We start from the raw sequence: 27,608 nt of genomic DNA on the forward strand, positions 1-27,608 counted from the left end.
TGGTACTGGGAATGACCCTAAACATGTGGCCAAATCTACTCAAAAATGGTTCACAAGGCACAAAATCAAGCTCCTCTCATGACAATCTCAGTCCCCAGACCTCAAACCAATAGAGAAGCTGTGGTGTGAGCTGAAGAGGAGAGTGCATAGGAGAAGACCCAGGACTCCCCAGGAGGAGGATTTAGAAAGATTGTGCAAAGAGGAATGGTGGAAGATCTCTTTTTATATTCTCCCCTCTTGTGAAGAGTTATAGGAGAAGATTAAGTACTGTCTTGTTGGCAAAAGGGAGTTGTACAAAGTACTAACACCAGGGGTGCCAACTGTGGCACACATGATTTCATTTAAAATATTTATTTCTTAATGTGTGATTTTTTCCCCCCACCAAATAAAGGCACTTGAATTAAACCTTAGATTCCTCTCTTTTTTGAATTGTTGTCCTATTTTATATAAAATAATAATTTATTAGAAGCCAAAGAACACTTCTTAACGAGGGGTGCCAATAGTTATGGAAGACGCTGTGTATGTTCAATTGTTTGTGAACACCCTTTTTTAATAAATGCATATTATTACTCTAATTCAATTCAACCCATTGCTGACAAACGTGTGCAAATGCACACACAGCTTGTCTAATCTCTGCAGAGATGTTTGTCAATAGAATAGGACTCAGAAAAGCTAAGTCCTAGCAGAGAAACTAATTTGATTTAAACTCTGGCTGGCTGCCTAGGGTTTTTGATGAAAATATTAAATGATTAATTGTGCATTTATGACCTTCTTAAGTCATGTCCTACTTAACTACAGTATACCGTATATAGGATATGCAATAAGTGGGCACAAATACCTAGTCCGTGTGACCAAACATGCTTGAGAACTGACCATTAGACAGCTCAATGTGGTGATATTTTTATGGAGAGTCTGTAATTATTACCAAAGCTCTTTCAATTGAGGAAAAATTAGCAGAAAAGCCACATTAAACACAAAACATATAAGGAAATGTGTTATTCACTCTCAACGTGGTGGCATATCTGGTAATACATCACATACCATAATAATCAAATTCTTTCTTTACTTTTTACTTTTCCAGTGCTTTATTGCACAAGCATGCCTGTTAAATCATGTTAACTTTGAGCTTTAGGTATTGTGTGTATTCCATCACTACTCTTTACGTGTAAGACTCCAGCTACAGCTCTAGATAATAATACCTGTAAGATCTGGATGAGTAAATGAAATAAATGAGTAAAATAGTCTGCTTTAGATTTTTCTTAGCATACAACCATTTGAATGAAGAGTCAAAGAAATAATACAATGAACAAAATGAATAATGCTTGTCAGATACATTTATTATATAATGCTAATATAAAGTAATCACCATAAAGTAATCATGGATAATTATATCCATATTTGAAAAAAATCAACAAAAATCAAAGTCAGTGGCGAATAATGCTCATGTATGTAATTTAACAGTCGGCATATCTTGATTATATATATTTCTTCAGTTGCAGAAACTCATTCCCAAGCAGATTATTAAAATGAAATAAAAATTCAGAATGGCACTAGTGGCACAATTACTGAAAAGAGATTAGATCAGGGTTGTGTATAATCGTTCTTTCTAAGGGTGTGTAGAGTCAGAAGATCTGAACCTTCATTATCTGTGGAGTCCATGCACCTGTAAACACAAAATGTGAGGATTAGATACTATAGATCAGACATAGTTGTTGATTTTAGTCCAATACTCCAAATCATATCTTTAGACTCCATCAAGTAACACAAGCCCCTTAAGAAGTCTTATGAATCCAAGGAAGATGCTGACATAATGTTTTCAGTTCAGGTTTTAAATTATCTATCATCTGTATCAAATGACTGAATGCAATGTGTTGCTTATATCATTGTAATTTTTAATCTTTTTTTATTTTATCCAATTTTCTCCCCAATTTGGAAGGCCAATTATTAAAACCCACTTTTTAGGACTCTCCTCTAATCACTAGTAATGTACCCAGTGCTATGAAGGAGACCAGCACATGCCTCCTCCGACAAACTGCCACTCATGCAGCATTACTGGTCATCCAAGGAGCTTGGAGGCGCCTGAGCTGACTGACATCACATTGGGAGTGATGTGAGGAGATGGGCACCCATGCTCTCTCGGACTCTGGTTGCTGATGGCAAGCAGCATGTCTTGAGATTCAAACTGGAAATCCTTGGCTCATAGTGGCACTGCCTTAAACCCTATTCGAACAGGATTCGTTTCTCAGGGAGCATCTGTGAAAAATATTTCACACTTCTACTCAGTGATAAAACTCCAGCAACATGACTGCAATTGGAAAAACAGGAGGACCAGTAAGTTTTTGAGCTTTCTAAGCCAAATAACATTGTGTTAGTAGTCACTCACTCACTCACTCGCGCCCAAAGTGTAATTTCGGTGCGTGGCAGTGGACAAATAGCTATTTTTTATTGAACAAAAGTTGACGAAACTCAGAAATGTGTATCCGGACGGGACCTAAAATACTGGAGGATCAACGAGTTCAGAGAAAAACAGTAGGTAATTCAGCCAGTAATTTTCACAAAGGATGTCTAACCATTTACAAAATCATTAAAAAATGTATGTTGAGCTCACCTGTGCTTTAAGTTGTCCAAATGAATGGTCCCACAGATATGGAGGCCAGGTCATGGTTGTTCACAGACCGGCCAACCCTTGGGTGAAATCCAGGGACACAGTCCTGCAAAACACATATGACAGAATGTGATTCCATACTGAATTACTATTTTATGATTGATTCGGTGCTACTATAGAGAGACATCCAATGTATTTTATTCATGTTAGTCCAAGTGTTATAACTATGAGGACCTTTAATTCTTGAGCTTCTCTGCACAATGATCCTTTTTTTCTTTCCTTTTTTGCCTGCCACCACCCTCATGACTGGTGTAATGAAATGCTGTTCATAATGTAAAAATGTTTGCAATTGGGTAAATAGTAACATCTGGGAGAGGCCGGGGAAAACACGAGACGAAACCGGGGACTGAAACGGACACAGGACAGAGGACAGAGACTGGACGAAAGACTGAGACCGGACGGGAGCCTGAGACTGGACGGGGAACTGGACAGGAGACTGAGACTGGACGGGGAACTGGACAGGAGACTGAGACTGGACGGGGAACTGGACGGGTGACGGAGACTGGACGGGACACTGGACAGGAGACTGAGACTGGACGGGGAACTGGACAGGAGACTGAGACTGGACACTAGACAGGGATGCAGACAGGACAGGACTGGACAGGGGAACAGGGACAAAAACATTTACTGGGACAGAAACTAGCACAGTGACGGGGACAGGAACTGAGACATTACTGGAAACGAGTACTGGGACGCAGACAGAAACTGGAACTAAAACAGGAACAGACACAGGTACAAATACAAACATAGACGGAAGCCCAGGGCTGGGAAAAGTCAATGTCTGAGGGGCCAGCCTGGGCAGAGTTCGAGGGGCTGGAGCAGGAGACCTCGCTGGCTTAGGGACACAGGGCCTAGGGCCAAACTTTGGTCTCGGAGCAGGTACAGAGTCAGAGGCGGACGGAGCCGCGGGTACAGGGTCAGGGACAGTGGGTACCACATTGGTGGCAGGCACTGCTGGTGCTGGAGCAGACACGGAGGCTTGAACAGCAGACACGGAGGCTTGAGGAGCTTCAGCAGACACGGCGGGTGCAGCTTGAGCAGGCGCGGCGGGTGCAGCTTGAGCAGGCGCGGCGGGTGCAGCTTGGGCAGGCGCGGCGGGTGCAGCTTGGGCAGGCGCGGCGGGTGCAGCTTGGGCAGGCGCGGCGGGTGCAGCTTGGGCAGGCGCGGCGGGTGCAGCTTGAGCAGGCGCGGCGGGTGCAGCTTGAGCAGGCGCGGCGGGTGCAGCATGAGCAGGCGCGGCGGGTGCAGCATGAGCAGGCGCGGCGGGTGCAGCATGAGCAGGCGCGGCGGCCGCTAACAGGACTGGAGCAGTAGGCGAGGCTGTAAAGACCGGACCGGAGCATGCTTCTGGATCAGGATTCGCAGAGCTGGAATCCGGCCGGGCTGGAGAGCTGGAAGTAGGTGGAGCTTGAGAGCGCGGTGGAGCTAGCAGGCTAGCTAGCTTAGCCGGAGCTTCAGAGAGCGGCTTCTCGGAGCGCGGATGAGCCACGGGAATCACACAGCGTAGCGTCCCATCCGCTGGCTTCACGGAGTACGCCGTCTCAGCCGGGAGAGTCAAGGAGCGCGGATGAGCCACGGGAGTCACGGAGCGTGGCGTCCCATCCACGGGCCTCACAGAGCGCGGCGTGGAAACAGGAGGCGGCCAGTAAACAGGTGCGGGATCAGGCAGCGGAAGGCGGGTTGGTGCGGGGAAAGGCTCCTCGTCCTCGGAGCTGCTGGGAGCACAGCCAAGAAAGTCCCACGGCTCCCGGGTAGCCTGGCCTCCTCTGTAAAGAGTACCGAGGCTAACCGCACCAACCCGTATCGCCCCCCCAAAATTTTCTCCGCTCCGGAAATCTTCCACCGGAGAAAGGGAGCGCTGAGAGCGCCGCCGCCCACCTCTTCTCCTCCGGCGCCGGGAAGTGGAGGAGTTTTCAGCCGCATACTCCTCCTGAACGCCGCGAGAGAAGGGAGTGGGTCGGATAGCCAGCCTGGATCCATAAAACGGATTACTTGCAGCGTCCATGGTTTTAGGTCGGTTCTTCTGTAACGCTGTGTGAAGGACTGGACGAGGAGAGCGGACGCTAACGCAAGTATCATTTATTAAAGAACAGAAACCAAAAACATAAATCAAACCGAAACAGACCAAACAGGAGACTAACAGACAGACAGGATTTAACACAGCCGTGACAGACGTAAAAACGCACAAGAACCGACAGAAACACTAATGACTGAGATGCTTAAATATACACACAAGGCGGGAAGGAGAACAGGTAACACCTGGGGACAGACTAATGAGGGGCGGAGCTACAAATGGACATAGGTGAGTGGAAAAACACTGACAGAACACAGGGGCACGGGTCACGTGGGACAACACAGGCACGAGGACAGACAGGAAACAGGGCCAGGCGTGACAGGTAGACGCAGCGGGGGTTCAGAGTTTGGTCATGTACACCACGTACGACACACATCACGCATCGGAGCCTAAGGGGTTGGAGTGTAAGAGCATATAAGAGGCATAAGGGGCTAGCAAGGGGAAGCCAGATTCTCTGTGTATGCTACGCTGTCTCACTTCAATAAAACTTTGTTACTTGCTTCGATCCAGACTCAGCATTCAGCATTATTCTTCCACTTCAAACCACCATTTTTCCACAACACTGGGAACTCCTCATTCCCATGTCCTGTTTGCAGTGAGAGCGATACCTCAAGCCTCTATACGGAGAATCCATGTTTCATAGTGAAAGACTGTTGTCAGTATGTTGTGGTAAATGCTGCAGTGTGTAAGGAAGTAACAGTTATCTAAGTTATCTGTGCAGCTGTAAATATTAAGCTTAGCCTAAAACAAAATATTGTAAGTAATTTTAATCATGGATGAAGACTATTTCATCATGCATGGCACATCATAGCTTAACAAGAACTGCAGAGGCTGTTCTTAGACTTATTAGACAAATGCTTACCAGAACATGGAAGGGGGAAAAGAGCCTCTTTTTAAAGGTGAAATCCAGTGTGAAATTGACTTTGGGTATAGTGAAATATGATTACATACAATAGTTCTCCAGGTGACACCTCAAGTCATGAGAAGTCAACTGACAAGCACAAATGAATAGATAGGATAGGAACCCAGATTGACCTCTGTCCTCAAAATCCCCGTTGCACCAACTCCAGACCAAAACTAATGTGAGTGTTCACTTGACTTATCAGCTGTAGTTTCTTTAATGCTCATCAGTGGACTTATCATGAAATTTCATGATGGCAGGATGTCTTTTTTTAAAGTTAAATATCAGGGCTCTCAGAATTCTACCAATGAAGTATGGAGTTAATCTCCCTGGATGTGGACATAAGGGAACTATCTGTCGACAATTGAGTAAAATAAAATGCAATGGCTGGAGACGCCGAACGACCCCACAGCTGACTCAGAAAAACCTAGACTGCAGTATGCCAAAAAGCAAGCCAAAATCCTTCTGGGAAAACGTCTTGTGGACAGATGAGACCAAGATAGACCTTGGTTAAACAGTTCACAGAAAACGGAATGAGGCATATAAAGAAAACAACACAGTGCCTACAGTCAAAGATGGTAAAGATTCAAATATGTTTTTGGGTTGTTTTGCATCCTCTGACACTGGGTGCTTTGACTGTGTGAAATACGTTATGAATCTGAAGGTTACCAAAGGATTTTCGGTTGCAATGTAGGGCCCAGTGTCAGAAAGTAGGGTTTGTGTCCTAGGTCATGGTTCTTCGACCAGGACAATGAGCCCAAACATACTTCTAAAAGCACCCAGAGATGAATGGAAACAAATCGCCGGAAAGTGGGCAGCAATAAGTCAGGATCTAAATCCCAATGAACTTCTGTAGAGAGATATTAAAATTGCTGTTGGGAAAAGGCACGCTTCAAATATGAGAGACCTGGAGGAGTTTGCAAAAGGAGATTGGTCCAAAATTCCAGTTGAGGGGTGTATAAAACTTGATGGTTGTAGGAAGTAACGGATTTCAATATTTTTTTTAAAGGGAGTGCAATCAAATATTAAGCTGAGGATGCCAATAATTTTGTCTTCCAAGAATTTTGTCGACCATGGCTGCATCTAAATCAAATTAATTTTACTTTTTGTGTAGTTTGGAATCCTACTTTCTATTTAGCATATTACTGTGTGACAGGATGACGGAAGGTACTAAATCTCACCTCTGCACAGTTGTTGTTTTGCAGAAGGCAAAGGTAAATGGAGCAATGAAGGAAAACCTTCTGGTAGTTCCCGTTAAAGGCAAACATCTTGAAGGAGAAAAGGCCAGTAGTGGAGACACCATTCTGAAGAACTTCCACTGTCTTATCTGCTGAATTAGGACATCTGAGGATCACAATGTAAATTACATTTAGAACACAGTTTGTAGGCACACTGATGAAGTGGTGTGTGGGCTGTGTGTATATGTTTGAGTAAACAGAAACAAGAAAATTTAAGTAAAACTCTGACCTGTTAGTGATGAGATGCCAGCGGACAGCATGGTGCTGGTCCCTCTCAGGAGTGGCCCAACATGAGTCTATCACTGTGGCAATCTGACGACTGTCCACCCCCTGAACAAACACTCCCACGTAGATCCTCTCGTCCACCACTATCTTCACACTGCCGTTGTAAGGTTGGGAGAGGGCAGCATCCTGATAGGGAACGATTCTGACCTGGTACATCCCCTGACCATCTGGAAGGTTCTTGTGCACTACGCTATATAAAACATCAAAGCACAAACATATACAAATATTATGAATAAGTACATTCCTAATAATACTTCCAAATACATAATACATATAATACATACAGTCCTCTCCAAAGGAATTAGAGGTCAATTTCTTTATTTCTGCTGTAGACTGACAACATTTTCATCACATTAAAAGAGACAAAACATTAACATTTCAGCTTTTATTTTCAGTGACTTCTAAGGTTGTGTTATTGCCCAGGTGTGTCCTGTTACATATAAATGCACAGTCTGCACAAGCAGACCTCAAATCTGAAACTGAACATTTGCCATCCAGCAGTGTTTATTGTTTGAATAATTAGATGAGTAACAAGGAAAAACAAGCAAACCATTTGGAATATCCTGAAGAAGAAAGTTGTCACTGGTGTACTAAGAAACAGGTGCTGAACAGTGCTGTAAAGAAAGACTGGAAAACAATTGTTTGCAATAATCTCCTGAGAGCAGAAATGAAGGTATCACAGTCTAATATTTGCAGATGACGGTATGAACGAAAGCACTACCCTAAGCACTAATCAGTAAGAAGAATAGGGTGGCCAGGCTGTAATTTGCTAAGAAGTAGAGAGACAAGCCTATGGACTGATTTTAGAATGATGAGTCTATGTGATGGAAAGGCTAAAGTTTGGAGAAAGAAAGGATCTGCTCATGACCCCAAACATACCAGCTCATTTGTGAAACACAATGGAGGTTGTGACATGGCTTGGGTTTGCATGGCTTCTATTGGGACGGGCTTATTTATCTTCATTAATGTACAATGAAATTTAAAGAAAGATGCAACCTAACTTATTGGGAGTTCTTTCACCATGCAGCAAGATAATGACCCAATAAACAGTGCCAACACAACAAAGGAGTGAAACAGAGGCAGGAAGTGAAAGGTTTTAGATCCTCCTTAAACGTACAACTCTACAGAGCATTCATTTTACATGCTAAAGAAGAGACTGATGGAATTAAGCCCAAAACAAGCAATAGCTGAAAGAGGCTGACGTGAGCAGCACAGAGCCTGCATAGAGCCTGCACAGAGCATGACAAAGGAAGAAAACAATTTAGTGTTGTCAGTGGGTCTGGAAGCTGTCATGATAGAGCAGATCTCAGACATGCACAGATGCAAATCAAAATATACTTTATTAAATAAAGTTTGCAGATAGCTTGGGTCACACCAGTGAATGTTTGCTGGTGCTGACTGATTAGCTGGCTCTGGTTAGCTAAACCAGTTTTAAATAGCTCTACATCTGCTATCTGGTTAGTGCAAATCGAAATATACTTTATTAACACACAAAACTAGGGCAGATGAACAGTCCAGAGGTCAAAACACGGCAAGACAATATTCCAAGGGCAGGCAAAAATCAAGGTTGGTAATACAAAGCAAGATCAAAACATGATAGTGACACAGACAATGGAAAAACACATTGTACGAGGATTAACTGTCAATACTCAGCAAGGACTAAAAGCAAATGAGCCCCTTTTATGGGGCTAGTATTCAGGTGACCTGTTTCCTGGAAGTATCATGTCCTGTGTCATGTGATTGGGGTTGGGTGTGATGTCAGTGTGTGGTGCATTCTGGGCAATGTAGTTCAGACAGTAATGGGTTCAGACAGAAGGTGCTATCTTCTTAACTTTGCACCAGATCCAGATGGAAATACCTGGAAATAAAAGCTGATGTGTTTGGTGTTTGTCTCATATTCATCATTTAATTTTAACCCCAAATGGTTTTAGTCAACAGCAAAAATAAAAATAAATTTGCCTCACTGTTAACAATACAGTAAAAAAAAGCATTCATCAGTTCAAACTAGTAGGATATCAGTGCTGATTTATAAGAGCCCAGGAAGCAGCTCCCCTACCTCTGCAGAGGGGTTAATTCGGTGTCCATGGAGAGGGTCTGGCTGATCTGATAAATGCAGGAGAACTGCAGTTCCAGATATTTCTTTCTGTGAATGGGCCCTCCTCCTGATTCTGCTCCCCCCTGGATAGTGTTCTCATAGATGAAGTGGGTTCCGTTGGCCTGTGGATACGGTAACTTGAGTGCAACCACTTGGTCTATTACACGCTTACTTAAATTGAGCATTGTTAAACTAAACAAAAAAAAATCACAGCATCTAGACAACATTCTAGGCAAGCCACATCATCATTTTAGAAAGTACTGAAAAACTGAAGTTTCTGAAAATTCTGCAAAACTGTGAGGCAAGGGAGTGCATTCATCATGCTCTGAAGTTCTGCTGCTGGCAGTGACATTGGCAATTTTGCATGCCTAGAAGGAAGAATGGATCTGCAAGCTTATGCTTAAAGTGTCACTAAGCATAAATAAAATGTTAAAAAGTCTACATGGATATTATTTACTGTACCATGAGACTGGTGCCACAGATATGGTCATCGTTATTAAAATGGAAGACCAGTCTGCCGTTCTGGATTGTCCCTGTGCAGTTGGGGTCGCTCAGGTGCAGGAGGTCAGCAGAGAAACCAGCTTCAAAGAGCTGACAGCGGGACAGAGACATGGTGCCAGAGCTGCTCTCACACTCTTCTTTGGAGTCTGAAATAAAGAAAGAACAGTGAAAGGCGAAACAGGCATTTAAAGGGCACTGAACATCTGTAGATGCCCACATCTTAAAATGTCTTCATACCATAAGAGTCGTTGCCTGGTCTGGGATGGTTCTCATTACAGAAGCAGCCATAGACCCCATTGCTCTCCCCACACCACTCGTCTGCAGTGCAGTTCAGCTCCTTACAGGGGTCCACCATTGCTGAAGAAAGACGAAAAGATGTAAAACACAGTAAACACAGCATAATGAATCAGTAAATTGTTCACAAACCTTTTCACATGAATTTAAATAAGAGAGATCTAATAATATTTATGACTAGCAACCTGTCAAAGGCTGACATTATTTATCAGTTTGCTTCAAGCTGATGCTTTGGAATGATAAAAAAAGCAAAGAATCTGAAGCACTTTGACCAGAACCAAAATGTAACAGCTGTATCAGCTGTATCAGGTGCCCACTGCCCAGTTCATGCCAACAGCCTCTGTGCTCCCTCTGCATTACTTATTACCTTACATTGAAATTTATACAAACTCCAACAATGAATTTTGTAACTGCTTCCACTGCTATTGTAGCAATTCGCCTAAATATGTTAGACCTATATAGATGTGTAATGAATTTTTTACATGCATTAATAAGTTGTCTGACCAGAGGAGGATGGGTCCCCCTTATATATTAGCCTTGATAGTACATATGATGGTACATGTGATAGTACAAGGTAGCTCCCAGTGTATTTCCTCCTCAAGTTCTGAGGGAGTTTTAAAGCCTCAATTGTCACTCAATTGTGTTTCTGTGTTGTATGTTGAATATTTTGTCTGATTCTCTGTCCTGCAATGTTCTCTGCAACAACATCAGTTGTAAAAAGCACTATATAAAAAAACATTTTATTTGATTAATGTTCTAGACCATAAGGTTAGAACAGCTCTAAAACATCAGGCAGGTATTGCAGGGTGTTTCTGCTATGCAGTGGTCCAAGCCCACCAAAAGTGACCCTAAAAAGGACAACTGGTGAACCAGCAACAAGGTCATGGCAGCCCATTACTCATGGAGCACATCACAATTTTCATGGGCAGGGCTTAAAGAATTTGGTACCAGATACCACAGGACACATTCAGAGGTCTTGTAGAATCCATGCTTTGTTTATTTGTTTGCTGGCATGAGATGAACAGTATAAGGCATGTGGTTGTCTTGTGGAAGTTGGTAGGTGATACAAAGGTTTTTTTGTAGAAGACACTAAATCTGAACTTTAATAAGTAAAAATGTTCTCTTTATTGTTTTTAAAGCTAAAGATTTTGTCTCCCCCCTTCTTTGTTTTCCATTTGTTTATTTTGTTGTTTATTTTTTTCATTTTCAAAGGTCACCCCGCCCTTTTTGCCAATAATTTTGCTTATATGATTATGTCTCTATTATATGCACAATGACCACAGAAACTATAACACTGTATAGACACTAAATAAGTTGAATTAGTACTACAAAGAGGGGGATGGTGGCGGTAAAAAGAGAAAATGTTCAGAATGCATTGTTGATGTGGTTCTGTATGTGTTTATTATATTACAATCTGCGGTCAGTATCCCAAAAGAATTCAATCTTATCAAATAAGAAACCAACTAACTAAAGATGTCAGAAAAAAATCTGTTTACCTGTAGTGGGGGCCTCAGTCATAGTAATATGTGCAACATCTGTAATGGAACAATTTTAAAATTAATGTTAAAATCCTCATTACATCTTTCTCCAGACCCTGTAATAAATGTTGCATTAAATCAGCGATTATGTTTTACTGCTGCTTAAAAGATGGATGAATCTTTGGTATTAGTTAAATGCATTATGTTTTTTGGTAAGCTCATTCAGAGAGCAGTTTGGATCTCTAAGAGATTAATATTACTGTGACTCGATCAGAAAAATGACGAAACACAAGTGATTTGTTACTTATGTTCTTTAAAATGTGTTGGCTGTTCAGAAGGAGATTTTCTCACACTGTATAATAAATAATACTTTGTGAATGTTGGGTTTAGTTAACCTCATTACAGATCAGATGCACACAAAGATACCAGTGAAGATCATGTCATTATTAGAGGAAAAGAGGTTAATAAAAAGCAGATATGATGGTTTCTTGCTTGCAGAAAGTCCTACAGAAAAAATGTCAAGAAATGAACTGGAAGAAAATGCTGACAGTAATGGAAAATCATGTATAATAATAATAAAAATGATATTTACCTGCACAATATGCTGATGAGCAGGTGACTGGACTGACAAACTCATATACATAGTAATTTCCAGGACAGGCTTTCACTTGAATAGGGTAAGATTTAAAATAGCAGCAGTCACCGTACCAGCTCCCACAGACCTGCCGACTGACCACTCCATCTTCCAGTCGAGGATGAGAACCATTCAGCCAGAGAGGGATATCAGTGCCACACATGCCCTGATTAACACATGACTCTGGCATCCGGGTGTTATTGCCGTGATACAGAAGACGATACCATCCGTTCCAGCTTGTGTAGCTGTCGCACCATGTGTACCACCACAACCAGTAGTAATTGTCATAGTTCCGTTCTGCATTGTCTGTGGCTCTCCAGGATTGGTCCAGTACAGTGTAGTTATCACAGGGGTCAGTGCTTGGGTAATTGTAAGCCACTGTCATAAAAACATAAAATTGTACTTTTAAAAATGTTCCTACTGTGAAATGTTGCTTGTTTAATACATTTTTGTATGGTAAGAAATCAATACCTTTGAAAGCAACAATCAGGTGTATCTGAAGACATCTTAACATGAGGCATGAAGAGAACTTAATACCAGCTGAAGATGTTAATACAAAATAACTATTGCCATACATGTTCAGTGTCAGGGTTTTCTGTCGTGCTTTTTGCATCTCTCTGTGGTTTCCCTTTCAAATCAAATCAAATGTATTTATACAATGTATTTTTCCAACTGATGTTGTTTCCCTTTCCTTATCACCAGAGTATTAATCAATATCAACTGTTTTTAATCTCACCTATTTGTATTCTTGTTTGGTTCTCTGGTTGTTTAGTTTCTTGGTTGTGAAGCCCTATCTTACACCATGCCTAAGGCACGTCACGATGCTCATTGCTATCATACACCCTGCCAACAGTGTATTTTCACGCCTTGCACCTGCATTGTTTATATTGCATTGAAGTTTAGAAATACAGTGGTATGAAAAAGTTTGGGCCCCCTGATAATTTTCATAATTTTGCTTAATAAATAAATGTATTGTTTAAATCAGAAATTTCAGTTGAATGTATCATATAGCAGTTAAACACAGTGATATTTTAGAAGTAAAATAAAGTTTATAGGATTCACAAAAAGTGTGCAATAAAAAAAATAGGCAGGTGCAAACATTTGGGCATCCTTGTGGTTTAATTTGAATTTGAATACCTTTAGCACTAATTATTGGAAGACAAAATTAGTTCGGTAAGCATATTGAACGTACATATACATGTGAATCCAATTATAAGAAAGGTGGAAGGCACCAATTGTAAGTTTTTCTCCTCTCTGCATCTTTTCTGAAGAGTGACAACATGGGCACCCCAAAACAACTCTCAAATTACTTGAAAACAAAGACAACCCACAGATCAGCTCCAAGACCTACATCATCATCTTATTCATTCAGCTATTCAGCGTACTTTGCACAAGGAGACGCTGTATGGGAAAGTGATGCAGAAGAAGCCTTTTCTGTTCACACGCCACAAACAGAGTTGCTTTAGGTATGCTAAAGCACATTTGGACAAGCCAGCTTCATTTTGGAATAAGGCGCTGTGGGCTGATGAAACTAAAATTAAGTTATTCAGAGGGTGGTATGCATGGAGGAAAAAAAAACACTATTCCAAGACAAACACTTGTTACCCACAGTAAAATAGTGGTGGTTTCATCATGCTGTGGGGCTGTGTGGTCAGTGCAGGTACTGGGAATCTTAAAAGTTTGCATAGATTCCAGTCAATATCAGCAGATGCTTGAGAACAGTCTTCAAGAATCAGTGACAATGATTGTAGCAAAAAAAGTGGTCCTTCTTTTCTGGAAGGGGAAAGAGTCCCCATCAGTTAATAAACGGTTATTTCACTTCTCAAATATCACTGCGTTCTTCTGCTATATGATATATTTAACTGAAATTGCTGATCTAAACCAGGGGCGTCACCTCGCCTGGTCATTTTCTAGCAGCCCTGAATCATTTTGCTCAGCTCAGCTGTGTTTTAATGAGGAGACAGGTCACTGGCTGTGTGTGAATGAAAAAATCTCTTAAAGCTAATCAAAGAGCCAGTTCAAGGATAAAGTTCCGCCTTTGAGGAGAAACAGCCAATCAGCTTGCTGGTTTTGCGGAATGTGGTGGGCTAGAAGGGAAGCCCCCTCCTCCACAACCAACTTATTTAGAACTATACTTAGTTTAAATTAGTTACTTAGCCCTGCTCTCTGCCCTTCCACCGTATCCAACTGATCAGCTAATAAACTATATTATATTATATGCATAAAATTAACAGGGCTGAAACCCAAATCTTTACACACCCAGGCAATTCCCCTAATCTGAACAACCAGTGATTTACAGTGCTTCATTTTGTTACGGTACAGCCTTATTCCAAATTGTATTATATTAATCTCTTTCCTCAAAATTCTACACAAAATACCCCATTATTACGGTGGCCGAGAAAGCCCAACGCAGTGCAAATTGAAAAGCGCTGCAAAAGCACAAAACACATCCATCAAAATTACAACACAGGCGCAGCAAATAGAAAAACGCGCAGCAAATAGAAAAACGCGCTGCAAATAGAACCACAACACAACGGAAGTGAGTCACAACACAACGGAATTTTCCCGGGGGACCTTAAAAGATACTGTACCAGCTAAGCTGCGTCTTCAGTAACGTCTCGGACTTCACTATGTGTACAAAGGACAATAAGTGGCAAACAAGGCGTTTTGTGAAGCAGAACTTTTAATAATATGCACACAACCGTGGTAATCACAGGTAATAAACATAACTTACTTTTCAGAAGCTTGTTTGCCACTTATGGTCCTTTATACACAGCTTGTACGGTTGTGTGCATATTATTAAAAGTTCTGCTTCACAAAACGCCTTGTTTGCCACTTATTGTCCTTTGTACACATAGTGAAGTCCGAGACGTTACTGAAGACGCAGCTTAGCTGGTACAGTATCTTTTAAGGTCCCCCGGGAAAATTCCGTTGTGTTGTGACTCACTTCCGTTGTGTTGTGGTTCTATTTGCAGCGCGTTTTTCTAGTTGCAGCGCGTTTTTCTATTTGCTGCGCCTGTGTTGTAATTTTGATGGATGTGTTTTGTGCTTTTGCAGCACTTTTCAATTTGCACTGCGTTGGGCTTTCTCGGCCACCGTACATTATGAACATGTGAAAAAAGTTTTCTTGAGAGTTCTGAAAATGTATTAAAAATAAAAAACTAAGAAATCACATTTACATAAGTATTCACAGCCTTTGCCATGAAGCACAAAATTGAGCTCAGTTGCATCCTGTTTCCACTGATCATCCTTGAGCTGTTTCTACAGCTTAAATGGAGTCCACCTGTGGGAAATCCAGTTGATTGGACATGATTTTGAAAGGCACACGCCTGTCTATATAAGGTCCCACAGTTGACTGCATGTCAGAGCGCAAACACCAAGCATGAAGTCAAAGGAATTGCCTGTAGACAAAATTGTCTCGAGGCACAAATCTGGGGAAGGATACAGAAAAATTTCTGCTGCTTTGAAGGTCCCAATGAGCACAGTGGCCTCCATCATTTGTAAATAGAAGAAGTTTGGAACCACCAGGACTCTTCCTAGAGCTGGCCGGCCGTCTAAATTGAGCGATCGGGGGAGAAAGGCCTTGGTCAGGGAGGTGACCAAGAACCCGATGGTCACTCTGTCAGAGTTCCAGCGTTCCTCCGTGGAGAGAGGAGAACCTTGCAGAAGGACAACCATCTCTGCAGCAATCCACCAATCAGGCCTGTATGGCAGAGTGGCGAGGCCAAAGCCACTCCTTAGTAAAAGGCACAAGGCAGCCAGTCTGGAATTTGCCAAAAGGCGCCTGAAGGACTCTCAGACCATGAGAAACAAAACTCTCTGGTCTAATGAGACAAAGATTGAACTCTTTGGTGTGAATGCCAGGCGTCACGTTTGGAGGAAACCAGGCACTGCTCATCACAAGGCCGATACCATCCCTACAGTCAAGCATGGTGGTGGCAGCATCATGCTATGGGGATATTTTTCAGCAGCAGGAACTGGCAGACTTAGTCAGGATAGAGGGAAAGATGAATGCAGCAATGTACAGAGACATCCTGGATGAAAACCTACTCCAGAGCGCTCTTGACCTCAGACTGGGGCGAAGGTTCATTTTTCAGCAGGACAACGATCAGAAGCACACAGCCAAGATCTCAAAGGAGTGGCTTCAGGACCACTCCGTGAATGTCCTGGAGTGGCCCAGCCAGAGTCCTGAGATCTGAAAATGGCTGTGCACAGACGTCTCCCATCCAACCTGATGGAGCCTCAGAGGTACTGCAAAGAAGAATGGTCAAAACTGCCTAAAGAGAGGTGTTCCAAGCTTGTGGCATCATATTCAAAAACACTTGAAGCTGTAGCTTCTGCCAAAGGTGGTTCTACAAAGTATTAAAAGTAAATGTGATTTCTTAGTTTTTTATTTTTTATAAATTTTCAGAACTCTTAAGAAAACTTTTTTCACATGGTCATTAATTTAATACAATTTGGAATAAGTCTGTAACGTCACAAAATGTGGGAAAAGTGAAGCACTGTGAATATTTTCCGGATGCACTTTATAAAGGAAAATCATGAAAATTATCAGGGGTGCCCAAACTTTTTCATACCAATGATTTGTCATCTGGTTTCATCTAGCACTGTACCTTTTTAAATCTTTTGTTCTTCAAATGAAAATGGATATCATTAATGTACCTGCGCAGTATGTTGGCACTACATTGGACACATCTGGCCTGACGAGTTTGTAGACATAGTAATGTCCTGGACAGGCCTTCACTTGGATTGGTTTGGATTGGGACGATGAATTGCAGTTGGTATCAGAGAACGCCAGAACACTTCGTGTAACAATGCCATCCTGTTCTCGTGGGTGAGAGCCACCAAGCACCAGTGGAGTATGACCACCACATCTGCTGTAGCTCACACATCCCTCAGATATCTGAGCACTTCTTCCTTGGAGATAAAACCGGTACCATCCCTCCCACTCAACAGTGGTGTCGTCATGACCAGGGTTATCATTCCAGTAGGGCTGATGTATGTTTCGTCTTCATTGAGAACAGTGTGGTTGTAACAAGGGTCAAAGTTAGAATCATAAGGTGATGGAGCTGTGGAAGCAATGTAAGATTAGATTAAATTAGAGCTATTTTGTTTGGAAGCATTTATTTCATAATATTAGCAGTAGAGCGCTGAATGTAGTAACTAGTAATTTTCAAATGAACTCAACTAAGCACCAATAGAAATTCTCCAAAACTGAAATAAACTGAAATAAACTTTTTTACATTGACTTCTATTAAAAGGTAAGAAGTTTTTATCTCTTGCCTGCTGTTTTGGAGATACTTGTTTTTCATTGGACAGTAACAATATACTCTTACTTGGTACAGTTATATTTAATATTTAAGTAATGCCCATTGCTATTCTAATGTTACAGAACCGTATATTAGACAAACACTGAGTAAACAAGACTGACCACTGTGTTTAGCAACATTTATTGCTCAAGTCTATGTAGCTGGTGGAACCTGGTGTGCTTAATAATACAGATTGGCAAATACAATAATGTATAAAAGTGTTTCTTGTTTTTTGCATGTTTTGTCTCTGTTTCAGATCTTCAATCAAATGTAAGTATTAGTCAAAGACGACACAAATAAACACAAAATCCAGTTATTAAATGAAGATTTTTTTTTATTATTGAGTAAGAACACCCCCCCCCCCCCCCCCCCAAAAAAAAAAAAAAAACGATATATTTAAAAGCTAGGCATCATGCTAATATCCAAAGAAATTCAGGAATTCAGGAAAGAGAAAGTAACTTGGTTCTATTACTACCATTTCTAAAGTTTCTAAAGGACTCCAGCGAACCACAGTAACAGCCATTATCCTAAAATGGCGAAAACGTGGAACAGTGTTGGACCATCCGAGAAGTGGCCAGCCAACCAAAATTAAAAATTTCCCAAAGAAAAGCAGTAACGAGTCATCCAAAAGGTCACAAAAGACCCCATCTAAAGAACTGCAGGACTCAGTTAAGGTCAGTGTTCATGAATCTACCATAAGAAAGAGACTGGGAAAAAATGGCCTACGTTGGCAGAGTGCCAAGACAAAAACCACTTTTGAGCAAAAAGAACATTAAGGCTCGTCTCAGTTGTGCCAGAAAACATCTTGTTGATTCCCAAGACAAAAGTTGTGTGTTCCATTTTATCTGTCATTAAGGAACACCGCATTTCAGAAAAAGAACATCATACCTACAGTAAACAATGGTGGTGGAGGTGTGATGGTCTGGGGCTTCCTGCTTCAGAACCTGGAAGACTTGTTGTGAAGAATGAAATCATTTTGCTGTCTACCAAAAAATCCTGCCCCGGTACCAGCTCCAGCAGCACCCGCTGCCCCTGCTTCAGCTCCAGTGCCAGCGGTGCCCGCCGCTCCTGTGCCTGCAGTGCTTGCCGCTCATGTGGTACCTACTGCTTCAGCTCCAGTGCCCGCTGCGCCGGCCGCCTCTGATCCTGCGCCCGCGGCTCCGGCCACCTCTGATCCTGTGCTCGAGGCTCCAGCCACCTCTGATCCTGTGCCCGCTCCCAGAACTAAGCGCACACCCAGGTCATCAGGTCCCAGACCTGCTTCAAGGTCTCCTCCTCCAGCCCCTTAAACTTTGCCCAGGCTGGTTCCACAGACTTTGAACTTCATCAGTCCTGGGCTCCAGTCTATGTTCATATCTGTACCTGTGTCTGTTCCTGCCTTAGTCCTAGTTTCCATCTGTATCCCTGTACCTGTGTCTAGTCATGTTTCGGTTCCTGTTCCCATCACTGTGTTCGTGTGTTTCTGGAATGTCTGTACATCGTTATACTGTGCCGTTGGATGTAGGATGGTGGCATGAAAATATGACCGACTCCATTATTCTTGAGAAACTGTTCAAATGTAAAAGAGACCATTGTCTGACACCATCAACTTGTGCAAGCCATAGACTGCAAAAAGGTTTCTAATAATAATAGGTTGTCTGTTTTTTTTCTGCTATTGTCATCTTTATGGGCAAAAGTTCCAGCCACTTTAAATAGATATCTACTACCAGCAGGTAGTGCTGCCTGTTGATTTCATTATCCGTTCCCACAGTGTTGTAGCCCATGACCATGGATAAAGAGCTGCTGCAGCAGGTCTGTTTAGTGTGATCTTACACGCTTTGAACTGAGCATCATACTTCTCAAGCTCCTGGTCTAATCCAGGCCCGAAACGAAACTTCGCTCTAATGCCTTCATTTATGTTCCCAGGATGTCCAATAACGCACATGTGACAGCAGCCATTGCCTGAACTTTGGCAAAATGATAACCCCCAGAGAACATATTCCTGGTCTGTAGACAACTGATTATGTTTTGTGTAGAATAGTTTCAGTTCTGGATTTGGCACAAACTTTGGCCATCTAGACAATATCTGGCACTACCTCCTTCAGAAAATTCTGATCTCAGCACAGTTTATCTAATTGTTAGCCCTAACGTTGTCAACCTGCCTGCCATGAACTCTATTACACACACTACAGAATCCAACTCCCAGCATGCACCAACACATGATGCTTCTGTGTTCTAACTCACCAAGCTTCTGGTTACACACACCTGGTCCTGTTATTATAAATACCTTTCTGTTTCGATATGTTGTTTACAATTGCTGCCATTTTGTTACTTACCCTGCCTGTTTCCAACCACCCCTGTCGTGTGTTTGGCCAGCGAGACAGAAAACCCGGACCACCTTGCAGACAGCGGACACTCAGGCCTTGATTTCTGGTTTGTTTAACTACGACCAGGTTCTAGGTCAGCACCAGCAGACACTGATAGGCCTCAACCAGAGTGTGGGTGAGTTAGCTCATCAACTGACCACCCAGAATGTTCAACTTTCCCAGATAAGCTCCAGTTTACAGTCCTTAGCCCCTAGTACCTCCCAACACCTATTTTCCTTTATGTAGACCTGAACCATATAATGGTAATTTTTTTAGTAACTCCCCGCCAAGAACTGAGCAAGGTAAGATAGCTTTTGTAGTTTCCTGTCTTAGTGGCAAGTCTTTAGGTTGGGCAACTTCTAGCTGGCCATCTATGCATACTTTAACTTATACTGATTTGGAGTTGAGTTCTGTCTAGTTTTTGATCACACACATGAATGTCTCTCCTGTGGAGAGCAGTTATTATCCCTCCGTCAGGATACTAGCTCCTTTTCTGACTACGCTCTAATATTCTGTACCATAGCAGCTGGTAGTGGCTGGAATAAAACTGCATTACCTTTCGTTTTCTATAACAGTCTCTCTGCTCAGGTCCAGTGTCAATTAGCTTGTTGAGATGATGGGCTCAAACTGGACAGCATATCTTGCTAGCTACCCATCTGAATCAGTTCTCTTATTTCATTAAATAATCCTAGCTTACTCCTGTGATTACACACGGCTTACTCCTAAAGACCGCCAGCACCAGTTTTAGGATCATCTGTGCCTGTACTGTGGTGGAGCCGATCACGTTTAGGCTACCTGTGGGCTTCGTCCACAACAAACCAAAGCATCAACCCGGGGACAGCGGATGAAGACTTCTCACCACGCTGTTGGGGGTGTCCCCACGGGTTGGTTTCACAAGCACTCTCTTTAGAAGTTCAGATTTCCTGCCAAACTGTTTCTCTTCGTGTTACAGCTCTGATACCTCTGACTCCGGTGCCAAGGGAAACTTAATTTAGGAGGATTTGGGGATCAGCTGGGGGTCACCATGGAGATGCTGCACTCACCTCTGAAGGTGCAGGCACTGGACAGAAGACCCATCGGCTGTGTCCCAATAACCCACCAGACTCTCCCTGCTGTAAACCTTCATAGTTTCCTTCATAGGGAGGATATTTTCTTTGTTTTTGCCAAATTCTGACTATTCTCCAGTGCTAGAAAAACATGATCCTGTTATCTCCTGGGGTTCCCATGAGTTTTTCTGGTCAATTTATTGTTTTGAGAACTGCCTAGGTTTAGCTCAAGTGTCCCTGGGCTCTACCTCCGTAGAACGTCCACTGTCAGTCCACTGTTCTCTTTCCCCCTGAATATTCTAACCTAAGGTTACATTCTCCCATCTTAATCTCCACCTGTTCTTCCAAGTCCCTTGTCTAAGTGTAACCCTGTTGATGCACCACCGGTGACGAAGAGGGCTGAGGGTTCGTCCACATATATGTTGCAGGAGATCCTGGACTGACGTAGACGTGGTTGAGTGCTGCAGTACCTGACAGCGACCGGCGACAAGTGTAAATTCAGTAAGCCCAGATTGAATGAGCTGGGGGCTAGAGACATCATGCTGCCCAAAAAGCTGAAATCAGGTAATCAAAAGAAAGAAAGGAAGAAAGAAAAAAAAATTCCCAATGGTATACCGAGTTTGCTTGCTATGCAAAGTTCAATTAAAGGTAACGTAGTCCACACCAGACAGCTGCTGCTTATGTTTTTATGCTCACATGAAGTCGTTAGCTTAGCTTGTTGCCAACCAGCACTGTAAAATGTAAAACTCTGCTCTTATTCATGTAGAGTGTTTTTTCTCACTCTAATAGTTAAAACAGATTTTTTGCTTGAATGCAAGTAAGTAATTTATACCTGCAGTTTGAACTTGCTGTTTTACATTGATACAGTACAGAAATTCAGCTGGACATGAATTTGGAATTATTAATTTAATTAACTCATATTTTTAGATTAAGAAATGCTGGCGCATTCTTTAAAACGTTTCTTATCACACGGTGGCGCTAATGAACCTGATCGCTTATTTCCACCATCCAAAAAGTGAAGAAGAAGAAGGACCTTTCCGGTATCCTTCTTATAGGCTGAAGTAGAGTGTGTTAAAACAACTGAAGAGAAAGATTAGATCTACAGCCTTTAAATGGTCGTTTGATTTTCCAGACCAGTGAAAATAAGTTACCAGTTACCAGTGTTAAGTGTTCATGTGTTTTTATATAAAAAAAACTTTTTTGAGTGATACTTGGTCACTAACTTGTGGGTTCTTAACATTTGTTCCACCCTGTTCCTCTGTGTGTATGGAGACAGTTCCAATTGGAATGTAGAATATTTCTCTTATTTTTCTATTGCCAGCTCTTGGATTTGTCTCTCTTCATTGCTAATAAAGCAATTCGGAAGTTCAGTGCTAAACACAATAAATGTGTTCTAAAGCTATGTGTACTGAGTGGTCATTAGTCATGTAAAGCATTTTTTATAGTTAATTTGCTATATAGTTTTAAATAGTGAAAGCTGTTTTTTCTTTCTTTCTTTTCTGTTCTTTCTTTCTTTCTGCCGCACTGCCGCTGTTGCGCTGAATACGACTCCCTGCTAAATCTGGCTCCGTTTCGCGAGCAAAAAAAACGCTGTAAAACTGCTGACGTAGAAACAGCGCTTATAAATAAAATAAACACGAAAAAGAAGGGTATTCTATCAGTAATTTCAGTTCGTTTTAGTTAGTTTTATAAACTCTCAATACAGTTCCAGTTAGTTACCTTTTTTCTTTTAATTACCGTTTTTATTAGTTTCAGTTTTTTACTTTCAGTTTTAGTTATTTCGTTTTTTTCTTTAATGATAATACTTGGTTACTTGGCTATATCGTGATTACTACACCAGAGCTTTATCTAAAATAAATATAGCATTAAATGAGCATTAATGTCACAGACTATTTTTCAGGTTCGGGCAGAGAATCTAAGCTCTAATATTATATATAATATGTGTATTTATTAAAAAAAAACTAATTTAAAACAATTTAAAACAGGCTTTCTGAGTGCACAGAACAATAGTTTAAGTTCCAAACCATTGAAACAGCTCATCAAAACCTCAACCTATTCTTTATATTTGACAATATTTAATTAACTTTACAGGTCTGTTAGGTGCGTCTGCATTTTTGTGTCTTTCTCCCCGTTTCTCTCTCTCTCTCTCTGTCTCTCGCTCTCTCCCTGTATCTGATTTGCTGTGTCCATCAGTTATTAGATATATCAAACTGAAATGGCTGTTGCAAACACCCAAATATTTAGAACTAAAAATGATTAAGATTAATAGGGGTGCCCAACCTTTTTAACATGACTGTATAACCATAGTTAAAAAAAATTCCTGGTACTTATTTCATGCATGGAGATGAAAAATTGCAATTCTTTTTTATCTTCAAAGTATTTAATCTTTTAAAGCAATCATCATCCACCTGAAAACAGGTTACTGTTTACTAATTTTTCATGGATAGATTGTGTCTTATTTACTGTTTATACTAGTAAAATCTGACCTCTGTTCTATTGTAAATATCTATATACCTACATATGTGTCACATCCTGGTCTCGTCTCGTGTCTCTGTGTGTCTTCCCCACGTGACCTGTGCTCCCCTGTGTCTCCCGTCTCAGTACTTTTCCACCTGTTTCTCATTTGTTGCTCCGCCCCTTCCCCAGGTGTTTCCTGTTTCTTTAAATAGCCCTCCTCTGCCACTTTGTCTCCGTCGGTCTTTGCACCTTCCACTGTTGTCTGTCTCTCCGCGTTTCTGTGTTGCTAAAGCCCTAGTTCCGTGTTTATTCCTTGTTTGTTTCCCTTGCCCTGCTTAGTTTAGTTTTACCTTGTCTAGTTTAGCTTCTTGTTTATTTCCTTGTTTATTTCTAGTCCTTCTCTTGTATATATTCCCTGTTTATTATTTTATTCTCTAGTTGGTTTAGTTTAGGTTCTCTGATTTGTTCTGGTTATTGGTTATTTTGTGTATTTATCCCTGCCCTGTTTTTTGTATTTATTAAGTCTCTCGCTTGCTTCTTTGTTTATTTACTCACGGTTTGTTTGTTAGTTATTATTTTTATCGAGTTTAGTTCCTTGTTGTTATTCCCTGTTTGTTTATTCTTATTATCTCTTGTTTGTTTATGTTCTCTAGTCTCCCTCGTTTATTTTGGTTTATTATCCTTGTTACGTGTTTACTTGTTTCTTTGTTATTTATTTAATAAATTATTTATTTATTTCGCCCTACCTGCACTTGTGTCCGTCTCCTCGTCTACCTGCCTGGGTCACTCCGTGACAATATGTAGTTATTTAAATATTACTTAAATGAAAATGTTCTGCTAAACTGCTAAATATCAATTAGCTAAAATACAGTATGTTAAAGTAACTTTAAAATACACGCAGGTGCAAACACATCAGAGTATTATCTCTGTTTCTGATTAAAGTAATTACATTTACTTATTTGAAAAGGGACCACAAATATTTGTCCATATTGTATATAACAAATTGAACATAAAAAAGTATATAAATATAGTCATACAAAAGGTTATATTTGGTTAAGTTACCTGTTGTCTGCCCTTTGATCAGTGCTCCTGTAAAAGAAATAATATTTATAGTGATTTAAAATCAAATATTCACCCAAATCATTTGTATCTAAACCAGACCTTCAAATCTGGTCCCCTCAATATACAATCAGTGAGTTTTAGATCATACCGTTGATCAGCAGCAGCAGCAGGGGCACACACAGTGGGATTAGAAACCCCATTGTGATTTACTGCCAAGGAGTTTTACACTGTAAAATAAAATATTGTTTATGTCTCATGTTTTGTTTAAGTTTTAAATACGACACAATATGATGTGTGCATGATGTGTGCATTATCTATTTAGAAAGAAATCTATCCAGAAACCTTTTTAACATTTACTATGTATTCCGGAGCATTTCTGTTGGTCCATTGGTCACAAAAACTGACACAATGTAAAAAATAATTGCCAAATTCACAAAAAGTAAAAAAATATTTGAAACCGTGTAAAGAAAAGTAGCTGCATAATGGAATAAAGTCTTACCTAAGAAGCCACTGCAGAAAAAACTCCCATGCAGATTAAGCGTTTCTCTCTTGTCAGCTGACTCTCTTTTGCTGCAGTTATACAGGTGCGCAGAGATGCTACACCTGCAGGTCCTTTTTATTCTGCATTATTTAACAGGATGGGCGGGACACAATCTCTAAGTACTTACCTGATAAATACGTCATACTGAAAACTCGAAATGTAAGTCAGCTTATGACACTTCTTAATACCTTCAAGATTCACAGAGTTTATTGTCATCTGCACTGTAAAGAAGAAATTCTTTCTTTGTTTCTCGTCAAAAGTGCTACAGAGAAAGGTAGAAAAATACAATAAAGGAAGAAATAATAAATTAATTAAATATAACTATTAAATTGGTGTTAAATTTACATCAAGAAATGAAATATGTACATGATTACAGTAAAATGTGATATAGATAATAAGAACATGATTATATTATACAGCAATTAGATATGACAAAAGTGCAAAAGGCTCAGTAGTGTAATTATAAACATTATTACAGTAAAGTGAACAGGTGCCTTAGAGAAATGACAGTGACATGTAAACGTGTAGGGAGTAATGAGCAGGTTATTTCTGAGGTAGGTTTAAGAGTCTGGTAGCAGTGGGGAAGAAGCAGTTCTTTAGCCTGGTGGTTTTGCATTTCACACTTCTGTACCTCCGGCCTGAAGGCAGTAGAGTGAACAGTCCTTGCTGGGGGTGGGTAGAGTCTTTGAGGATGGAGGCAGCTCTCCTGAGGACTCTCTGGTGGTAGATGTTCTGCAGAGAGGGCAGTGGAGTCCTGATGATCTTCTCCGCAGTCTTTACCACTCTCTGCAGGTGTGCACGATGCCACACCATGGTGATACAGTTGGTCAAGAGGCTCTTAATAACACAGCTGTAGAAGTTTGAGTATCAGCAGAGTATCTTGGGAGACATCCCAAACTTCCTCAGCCTCCTCAGGAAGTACAGCCGCTGTTGAGCCTTTTTGACCAGCTGTGTGGTGTTCAATGTTCATGAGAAGTCCTCACTGATGTGGATGCCCAGGTATTTAAAACTGTTGACCCTCTCCACTTCAAGCTCTCAAGCTCATGTCCACTATCAGCTCCTTTGTGTTGTCTGTGTTGAGGGCGAGGTTGTTGTCCTCACACCATGACACCAGCCTGGTCACCTCCCCCCTGTAAGACGCTTCATCCCTGCCAATCTTACGTCCTATCACTGCGGTGTCATCTGCAAACTTAAGGATGATGTTCTTATGGTGCCACAAAAAGGGGTTTTGTAAAGTTCTGGCCAACAGAATGTGGGGTTGTAAAGTTTGGGCATTCAAATAGTTCTGGGACACAATAAGGAGAGGGTTTAAAGTTCTCGGCCACAGTGAGAAGGGTTATATTTTTCTATATTACGATTAAAGGTTTTTTTAAAGCTTTGGGCCACAGCAACTGAGATCTGTAAAGTTATTGGCCATAATATGAGGTTTGTAAAGTGCTTGGTCACACACAGTACAGGGGTTTGAACAGTTATGGGCCACAATAAAAGTAAGGTTCTGGCCAGGGGGGTTAAAAATTTGGGTTAGAGTAATGTGTGTCTGTACAATTTTGAGCAAGCTCTGGTTGTTGTCTTGTTCCCTTACACAACATTCTTCGTATGGAAAAGTGCAGTTCCAGTGGATTAAATGATGTGGTTCTTATTAAGTGCACTCACAATGGGATGTGCAATGCAAATCTTAAAGAAAGCTTGCATGTATTCCATTTTATTTAATGATTTATTTTTAGCCACATCCCCTCTAGAATGTAAAAGGCCCATCCTTTAGCTGGAGTTCACTCTCCTATTAATTCTTCATCAAGTCTCCTCAAATCAGGGCTATCATCTTCTGTCAGGTGCAGTTGAAAATGTGATATAAGATATTTAAAATGTTAGGAGAACCTGACAATAGAAACGGAATCTGATCCACCTTTGTTTAATTGCTTCAGGCACAGGTGTGTCTGTGGTATGAGAGGAGTGGTTTGTGTTTTTTGGCAGTTTTGGAATTTTAATTCCTATTTAAAGTTCAGCTTTAACCTCCTGAAATAAGAGAACCGAAAATGAGTCAAACTGCATTCCAACACCATTGCACAGCTCTGTACCAGGAAAATGCTGCACTATTAAATACTATAAATAATATATTATTAATGTATTTATTATTTACAGCAAATATCTTCATCAATTTATCTGTCGTACACGGCACTGAAAGATACCCAAAAGGTCCTGAATACCTTTAGTTAAATATTATCATAAAAGAAAGCATTATTGGTAGTTAGGCTACAAATATATATAGCTCTGGAAAAAAATGAGACCACATAAAAATTATAAGTTTTTTTTATTTTACTAAATTGAAACACTCTGGATTTTTTTTGTACAAGGAGTGCTTTTTTTTTTTACAAAAGCAGTGTGTAAGACTATGGAGGACCAAAAATGACATAAGTATAAATAAATAAATGCACATATAAATGTATAAATAAATAAATAAATATATATATATATATATATATATATATATATATATATATATATTTTTTTTTTTTTTATTTATTTAACCTTTATTTAACCAGGAAATCCCTTGAGATAAATATCTCTTTTTCGAGGGAGACCTGGCCAAGGTGGCACACCATTTCCAGTTACAGACAAAGTACAATCAGACAGTTCACATAAGGGCATTCAACATAGACAAAAAACAACCAGTTACATAGAATTT

General features: G+C 40.9%; 2 protein-coding genes across 2 annotated transcripts in view; both read right to left on the bottom strand.

The window, feature by feature from the left end:
* Positions 1-27,608, bottom strand: part of LOC103028845 (alpha-tectorin-like) — a 219,495-nt gene that overhangs the window by 131,187 nt on the left and 60,700 nt on the right. The gene's annotated exons all lie outside the window — the stretch shown is intronic.
* LOC125794036 (pancreatic secretory granule membrane major glycoprotein GP2-like) lies at positions 1,317-17,189 on the bottom strand. Its single transcript, XM_049473435.1, has 10 exons — positions 16,828-17,189; positions 12,124-12,543; positions 11,550-11,588; positions 9,997-10,116; positions 9,721-9,905; positions 9,220-9,380; positions 7,108-7,353; positions 6,822-6,984; positions 2,609-2,711; positions 1,317-1,663 (listed from the first exon to the last, which is right to left on the bottom strand). The coding sequence occupies exons 2-9, from the start codon at positions 12,353-12,355 to the stop codon at positions 2,616-2,618; spliced, it is 1,242 nt and encodes a 413-aa protein (XP_049329392.1). The 5' UTR covers positions 12,356-12,543; positions 16,828-17,189; the 3' UTR covers positions 1,317-1,663; positions 2,609-2,615.

Source organism: Astyanax mexicanus, unplaced genomic scaffold (genome assembly GCF_023375975.1).
Source record: "Astyanax mexicanus isolate ESR-SI-001 unplaced genomic scaffold, AstMex3_surface scaffold_38, whole genome shotgun sequence".
Taxonomy (NCBI): domain Eukaryota; kingdom Metazoa; phylum Chordata; class Actinopteri; order Characiformes; family Acestrorhamphidae; genus Astyanax; species Astyanax mexicanus.

Bases quoted from the DNA above. Each gene is read 5' to 3' on its own strand.
- LOC125794036 (XM_049473435.1), bottom strand. From the start codon at position 12,355: ATGCCAGAGTCATGTGTTAATCAGGGCATGTGTGGCACTGATATCCCT. The intron at 10,117-11,549 runs GTAAACAGATTT...GTCTTTCTTCAG, and splicing joins GACTGAGGCCCCCACTACAG to CAATGGTGGACCCCTGTAAG. The intron at 2,712-6,821 runs GTGAGATTTAGT...TGTGTTTTGCAG, and splicing joins AAAACAACAACTGTGCAGAG to GACTGTGTCCCTGGATTTCA.